The sequence below is a fragment of the Phoenix dactylifera genome, unplaced genomic scaffold (genome assembly GCF_009389715.1).
Source record: "Phoenix dactylifera cultivar Barhee BC4 unplaced genomic scaffold, palm_55x_up_171113_PBpolish2nd_filt_p 000097F, whole genome shotgun sequence".
Taxonomy (NCBI): domain Eukaryota; kingdom Viridiplantae; phylum Streptophyta; class Magnoliopsida; order Arecales; family Arecaceae; genus Phoenix; species Phoenix dactylifera.
Window position 1 is genome coordinate 1571989 of NW_024067681.1, and position 8483 is coordinate 1580471.

General features: G+C 38.9%; 1 protein-coding gene across 1 annotated transcript; it reads right to left on the reverse strand.

Moving 5' to 3' along the window:
• Positions 1-3149: 3149 nt before the first annotated feature.
• On the reverse strand, positions 3150-5816 carry LOC120104766. Its single transcript, XM_039116518.1, has 4 exons — positions 5679-5816; positions 3939-4009; positions 3765-3851; positions 3150-3689 (listed from the first exon to the last, which is right to left on the reverse strand). Exons 1-4 carry the CDS (start codon positions 5776-5778, stop codon positions 3444-3446), a joined length of 504 nt encoding a protein of 167 aa, XP_038972446.1. The 5' UTR covers positions 5779-5816; the 3' UTR covers positions 3150-3443.
• Between the last annotated feature and the right edge of the window lie 2667 nt (positions 5817-8483).

Consider the following 8483-nt stretch of genomic DNA (forward strand, 5'->3'; position numbering starts at 1 on the left):
AGTTGATTTTTTGTCAATCTTGATAATCTTTCATGAGATTTTCACTACTTTCTTTTAGTCACGCATGCAATATACTTATTCTAAGCCTCCTCTAAAAAGTCCCCCAAGACCCAAAAGACGAAACATAGGAGAGGAACAAAGAAGTCCCCAGAAAAAAGTGCAACTAAGGAGGTCTAAGCGTCGTAAGAGCAAACTTAGGAAGACTAAGATTACCTATCTTGAGGGTGGTTATAACTAAGACAGTCCTAAAGAGAGTGCGGACAATTCGATTGACACGAGAGCGAAGGCGCAGCCTAAGTTTACATGTCTCAAGGAATTCTTTTAATCTCTCCTCTCTCTTTTAATTCACTAGCTTGGTCCTTGTATTTCCTCTTTTTTAGATTCTTAGGGGAAGGCGAGGTATTCAAAGATCTCGCTTTCCCTGCCAAATCCTCAAGTTTGTGTTATTTCAATTATTTCCCTTGTCTCGAACATTTCTCAGGCTACCTGGTTCTCCCTGAGGAAAATCACCTGATCTAAAGGACCAGGTAACTCAAGGTTGGACTCCCTCAAAGTACTTCTTGTAGTATCTAGACCCTAAAACTACCTCAGATTGGGTTCCCTTGAGCCCATAGAGGCCTAATCAAGGAACCTTGACCTACCCCTTTGGCATCGGTAGACCAGCCTCCGGTGAGTGAATCCATAAGTAACGGACAAAAAAAAATAAGAATGGGGCGAGAGAAAGGAAGGAGATGTAGAACGAGCCGAATGTACAGGAACTACCCACAAAGAATCTAAAGAAAGCCTTAGCAAATGATAGAGAAGTTGAACCTCGATAAGAAAGCATTGGAGGAACAGCTACAAACTAAACCCCACGATTACCCTCTTCTTTCTAAGTTTCAAAGCATGAAGGGATGAGACTGAAGGGTCGTGACAGTCGTTCTCTCTATATATAGAAACTTGAGTGGCCTACATCGATACGACACCTCACCTACTTCAGCCATGCTTCCCTCAAGCGTTCGCCCTCAGATGATCTCCGAGCTCGCTGTCGGACTCCAAGCATCTAATTAACGTGCTGACATCCCTGTCATACACGATGCTTCAAAAGACTCACACCTAATTCTTGGAGTGTGCGGAGGCCCATCAATCACAGTCAACACATGTGCCTGAATTTTTGGGCCATAGGCGCTAATATTCACGGATACAATCCACTCTTAGGAAGACCTTCTAAGTTAGTGCTCTTGTGCCCTGATAGACTATTATGCTATCACCTCCAAAGAACCTCCTCTGTTTTCTGAGTATCGTCCTGATTTAGGCATCAAAAGGCACTCCATCGAACACTCTTTGGCAAAAGAATTTCTTTGTCTTTGCTATTTCAGGTCAGAGCTCGATCGCGGACCAAGACCCTAGATGCAAACCATTGATTTTGAAGCAGCCCCAAATAGACTGCGGCTCTAAACAATCTAAGCATCCAGCATCTTTCCTTGCTCAGCACTTGGGTCATGCTAGTTCTCACGGCAACATCAACTATTTGGGAAAACATTTGTAGAGCCCTACAACTCTCTCTGGTGTTGCATTTCTTTTATAAGGGAAATGGTGCCAAGATACGTTTTTGGGAGGATTCTTTGGTGATTGACATTCCCGTAGGCTCTCTCTTCCCATCATTGTATTCTGCATGCCCTGTGGTGCATGGGTGGCTCTGCAGAGGGTTATACAGCCGCAGATGGCAAGGTGGATGGCTACCACATAAAACAAACCATGAACATATACCATGTCATACACAGACAGCCATCCATCTCTGAAGAAAGCCGTTGATCTCCACAAGTGTGGCCCGAGGATCCTGGTTGATTCTACATGTCAACAGCTCAGCATCTCAAAATCTCTCCTGCTGGAGCGCAAGGAGCAGTTGGAACCAACCTCGGCAATAGGAGCAAGAATGTGCTCCATCTCATAACACAGAATAATTACTCTTCTAAATTCACGAGGACCTAGCCCGGGCTACAACTCTACTTGGAAAGCTGCTGTTCCTGCCAAAAATAGAATCTTTCTATGACTGGTCGTTAGGTACCGATTACATGCCGAGGCCGTTTCAAAAAAAGTCCAATGGCAGCCCTGGATGACGCTTTGTTTTTTTTTTGGGATAATGGATGCAATTTCTTAAGTTACTCAAATTAAAACACCATATTTTATCTTGTCCTTATGACAATTAGATACGGAACCCGCCCTCTAGTCGGTCATTCTGGATGGTTTGGGAAACGAAGAGAATCAAGAAAAAGTTTGGGGCTTGGATGGGATCAATCAGCGGCTGCAGTATGTTGGAGCGTTTGGAGAGAAACCGGAGAATGTTTCGAAAGTAACAGAAGTGCAGCTAGGCCTTAGATTTGTTTTTGGGATCAAGGTTCTGATCTCCTTCCATCTGCTTCCGATCACAAGAACGGACCAGTGCTGGACTGAAGTGGGAGTTCCTTTTGCTACGTCCTCTGTTTTCCTTCATTCATTCTCCTGGTTTTGTGTTCTTCCTTCTTCTGCTGCTGCTTGTAACTTTTTTTCCCATCAATAAAATTGGTAGTTAAAACCTTCCTTTTTCCCCTTCAAAAAAGAAAAAAGGGAAAATGAAAGTTCCAACAGAGCTTGTAAAGTCTTAAATGGAAGCATATGACACTTGCCACTCCGATTAATAGAAAATTAATTTTGGGTTGAATGGATGGACACTACCATGTTTATTTCTTCTTTATCAATAAGAATGAGTTCTAAAGCTACTTCTGTATAACACCATCCTCGCATTCTCTTTCTTTCTCATGAATATAAAGCACTACCTGGAAAACTCGTGTCGCTTAAAAAAGGAGATGGAGCTTCTGCCCACCCCCTCAAAATATAGATGGATCATCAAAATCCAGAAAATTGAAACAGGTGACACCACCACAATCACCTCATTAAGTAATTGTTCTGCTCCTGGCTCGTAAAAGAGTTCCAATACTGCCGGAGCATCCAATCTGAACACAGTAAAGGCAAAAGAGAGATAAAAGACCAATTTGGACAACTATTGATTTCGCTGTAAAAGTTGGTTAACCAACCTTGCAACCCATGACTTTATCAGTGTTTCAGAACTAAGAATTGAGTCGGCTGCATAGGGAGCATGTAAATCTAAATAATCCAATCCATATAAATGATTTAGCAACCAAAAGAACCTAGATGAAATGATGTATTTATATATTTATCTCTATTACATACTCTGCAGCAAGTGCCATGACAATGACGTGAAACTTTTGAGATCGATTCTTGGACTAATATCATCTCATGTAACTTTAATTCCAAAGAATACTTCCCTTTTTTACTCAAAAAGCATTAAAAGAGGAAAACTTAAAGTTGTGTGAGATGTTCCTCGGCAATAAGTGTCAATACATACCAAAATTTCATATAAAGCAGTCCAAAGAAAGGCAACTGAAAAAAAAAAGGTGGAGCACTTAATGCCCCCTTCTCCTATTTCCCTTACCCTTTTTCTTCCCTTTCCCTTTCTTCTTTCCTTTACCAACCTTGATATGTGATCCATCACCTTTCGGTGGAGTTGGTGCCAACAGATGATTCACATTAAGCACACCTTTCCTGAAATAACCTTCACTTGCCTTCAACACTCTGTCTTCAGGTTTTAGCTTCTGTGGTTTATTATTGCCTTTTGCAGCATTCTTAACAAATCGACCAAGAACCAACCCCTAAAATAGTACACCATAAACATCAGCTCGGTAAAGATGGCATGAAATAGTAAAATAGCTACCATGAAACATTACCTCTTCTATTTTCTTTTGTTCTCTACGCTTTTGATTTTTTATAGCTGGTTTTGCCACACTAAGCGGTGTTCTATGCTTCTTAGGAGGCTGATTAGAAGAGAATGCAAAAAGTTACAGAAAAGTTGGAGAAATTGTTGATTTCAGGCATAGCCAAAGGTCTGAAAGGATTCTTACCTTTCCACCCAAAGCAACAACATTCTGGTTCTGCAACTTTTTCCTCTCCTTCCAGGACATATTAGAGGCACCTTAGTGAAACAGAAAGTGTAGGAGAACGAAAAGGGTAAGATGTACTGGGACATATTTCTCACTACTATAAACTGTAATGAAGTTTAAATAAGGACAACTTGCAAATGGAAATACCAAATACAAAATTACGCAGTGGTGTATCATTTGCTAGGGTCATCTGTTGATGATGAAAATGCTCTCTCTCACACGCACACACACACAAACACACGCGGGCGGGCGCGAGCACTTTTTTCTTTCTGATTCAGAGATAAAGTGTCTCAAATGTTTTTGCAACAATAATTAGTCGGTCTTGGCCATGGTAACAATCTCTCCAAACCAAAAGAATATTACCTAATGGTGCTTGCTAGCCGTTAACCAAAAGAATATTAGATACCATCAGAAAAAAAAAAAGTGCCACATAGCTTATTAAGTAATTAAGTAGGAAAATAGATAACTAAAGCCAATAATTGAAAATAGTAAATTAGACAAGAAATAATTTGTATAGTCCAAAACATGAGCTACAATGCATAAATTAGTGCTAACCAAAGCAGCTAAGTTTCAAGTATGGTAAAGACTAAACATAACATGTTAAAGATTAAACCAAACCATTGGAGATATAAGCACATACAGTATCAAAACCAATGCTAGACTCCGCCCTTATAGAATTCGAACTTGCCTAACCAAAGGCATGATGCTGCTGCTGATTTTCCAAAGGAGCTTTCTGTGAAGAACTTACATGGAAGTGCTTTCACAAGAACTATTTTGTTAGTGTTGGAATCAAGTTTGGCAGTTAAAATCCAACTTCATGGAGATGTAGGTCTAGATTGAGGACTCCAACATGGCCCACAAAATTCTATTTGGGTTTGGGTATGATCCAGAATGAGTCAATTAAACCTGAGTTAACCTAGTCTACTTGCATCTCCGATATATTTGTTTTTAATCAAAGAAAGATCATTACTATAAGGGTGGAAATAAAGAACATTACTTATATAAGAAAACAAAAAGCAGATTCTCCTAGGAAAAGCCTTTTGGCTTCTGATATTTTAAGCATTACCGAACACCATATTTCTATTTCCTTTTTCTAAAAGTGTTTTTTGATTTGAAAGGCGTAAACGTGCATTCCCTAACAATACTAATAGCAATAATGCCATACAAATTGGCTGACTTTCATAACTCCAGTAACACATGCAAGACTAATTAGAAAGCTAGAGAGGATAAAATAAGCTGCAGGAGAAAATTCTTAACAGTACGCCACAATTAAAATCATAATTACTTCAGACTCCCCCTTTATTTTTTTGAAATCAGCAAACAGCACATGATTCTTCTGATCCAACACCTAGAGTATGGCCCTTACACTATCAATTGTTTGAAATACTAAACATTCCCCTGAACTAAATAAGGTAATTTCCCTCAGTTACTAACCATTAACAATCCAGACAGATTTTTTTTTCACTCCCTTAATCTAGTGCAGTATAAATAAAGAACACCTAATGGTCATACAAATGTTAAGCAATAAGCATTATCGCATACATTAAATGTACTAGTAACATGAATTGGTCTACTCAGCAAAAATGGTATATGATGACAATCGCATGTAACAGATAAAGGATATCTCAAGCATCAAGTATAGGAAGAGGCAAAATCAATGGAAATATTAACTTTTACGCAATGGAAATTACAAATTTTTACCCAAGTATTCTATATCCTTCAATATTCTTGACATGTCCATTTCCTCATTCTCACTGTCCAGATAACTAGAAGATTCTCTACACACCGGCTTCTGATACATATCTCCAATGTTGGATGACTGCAGAATGAAACAAATAAAGACAATATGATTAAACAACCAGCAGCTATCAGCTATTCTGATTTACCAGAATGGGATTGAAAACATGATCAGCAAGAATTAAAAGATCAAAACTATTTCTCTAAGGCAAGCATGGCAGACGTAGCAAATGAAAAATGAGTAGGGCAACGTTACAACAAACAAAGTGAAAAATGCATACTTCAATGTTATAAGAATCTGGAAAGGCAATATATATGAAAGATATGAAAGGATGTCTTTTTTGAGAATAATGATGGAGCACCACCAACGTTAAAGAGATGATGGGAGAATCACCCAGGTCAAATACATGGTGAAACACCTCCTGGAGTTTGAACTTCGAACTGAATGTGACATAGGATGTTTTAGCTGAAGTCAGTGCCTAGAAGCAGTAGGCAGATATGTGTGATCGATTTACTTGCATGCACCAAAACACTTGAATTACTTAGAGCTCGATATACATGTCCACTTTATTTGCAACCAAAAAGACCCCCCCTTCTCTAAATAAAACATGTATGGTTGCACATGTGTCACTGCATATACACAGATCAAAGTCTTTTTCATGATGTAAATGGCATAACAGCTGCAAAGAAACATCTTGCGTAGTTTAAAAGACTAGAATCCTTGAAGCATAAGAAAGTTGCAGATTGTCAAAATGTCATCGATTGAGAACCGCCTTTGATATTAGAACTTTCATAATGTTGCAATCTAATTTAATTAGTAGCTTCATTGATTATATTGCCCTCCATGAGTTTATATAGTAAAAATGGAGATAAATCACTCTTTCTAATTTGGACAGTTGGATGATGTGATGATGCTAGGTGTCCTTTGGCATCAATTTCATTTTTCCTATTTCTAAAACAACTCAACTCAACTAAGCCTTAATCCCAACAAGTTGGGTTGGCTATATAAACTTTTTCCTCCATTCCCACTCTGTTATGAGCCACACTTTCAAAAAGATGCAGCAATATCATGGCCTTGCTACTTCATCCCATGCGATTTGCAGCCTAACTCTATCCCTCTTTCCTTCTACATGTATCAAATCACTCCTTCATACTGGTGCATCCCTCTGATAATGGAAATTCCAGAAAGAGAAATTGCTCCAAGTAATGGATATAGAAGCTAAAGATGATATCAACGAGGCAAAGAAAAAAAATCAACTACCGTACTAACAAAAGCTAAGTTCAGAGGTAGATAAGGAGCAAGATCAAATTTTGAGGCATTATCCGACCATAGATAATAAAAGCAAACTGGAAATGAACATAGGCTAACCCACAAAAAGGGGCGTCTTACCATTTGGTGTGTTTATTTAAAGAAGAATTAATGGAGAAAGGTGCAAGGAACAATGAATCATGCGTCATATGATGAGTGGCAGTCATGTTTCAGCAAAGAAGAATTAATGGAGAACATTACAAGGAAAATGAAAGAAGCGTCACTGTACAAAATGCTTTCCAGATTTGATGAGTTTATAAATGATATTGGTGCATCTGCTCGAATGCTTTGTAAGCCAAGAAATTGGAGGGTGAGGTGAGGAAGCGGCTACGGATTTTGGAGAGCGCCTCTCTAGTCTATAATGAGCAGCTCAAGGCCTAAAGGTGGAAGCCTCCTTCACCACTTTCCACAAGCTTTCTAAAGGTGGTCGAACTTTGTTAAATGATCTTAAAAAGAGAATAGTGGGCTTAAGCAAAAGAACCTTATGCCCTGCAAGAAACAATGACAAGCATAGTTTTGAAGCTGAAGGTAGTAAAGGGGTACTTATGTCAAAGCAAGCATCCAATAGACACTCAAATACAGAATAAAAGAATTAGTGAAGAGTGAAAATGTAAGAATTTTCAGTTGTTGTGGGCTTAAAAGAGTGAGCGAAGGAGCATAAAGAACTTGCTAGGATAGAGAGTTTAAGTTACATGCAATGGCCCAATCAAAATGTAACTAACTGACTGATATGTGTCGGATATGGCAAGGATAACTTATTCCACCATTTTTGTTGAAAATTAAAGTTCACTTGGATGTACTCCAATATCATGATATTTCATGATTTATTATGTTTTCTGACATTACAAGTTATTATACTACACACTTGGTTATGCAAGGAAATTTCGCAAAACCCCTAAAATCATGAAATTGGAAATTTAAACTAAATTTTAAAATTCAAGGAAACCGGCAACGGCCTCCACCACCGTCCGCTGGCCTCCTCTCTCCCCCTTATCTCTCTCTCTTTTCCTCTCTCCCACAGTCTATATCGCCCTCTCCTCTATCAGTACAGGCCTGACACAGCACGGCGTAGGCCCGTACCAACTCATGCCGTTGGAAAATTGGTACAGTGCCCAGTACCGATTCCGCCGACCATTGCCCTATACCGCCCGATTCAGTATGGTATAGCGTACCATGGTTTCAAGTTTCTAGTGTATCTACATAGCACTTTATTTGTATAGCTTATTGATATACATGCTTCATCGAACACTAGTAAAGTTGATAAGAAAAAATAATGCTATAAGACCAAGACACTATAATGGCTTCAAAGTTTTTGTGATTGCACCAATATATGGACATTTCCATGTCAAACTAAACTAGCTACTTAACGAAATGGAGTAATAAGTCAGGATTGTTGGTGTCTATGGTCTACTAGACCACAAGCTTGAAATACCACCATACAGGGGCATATCAGCCATGTA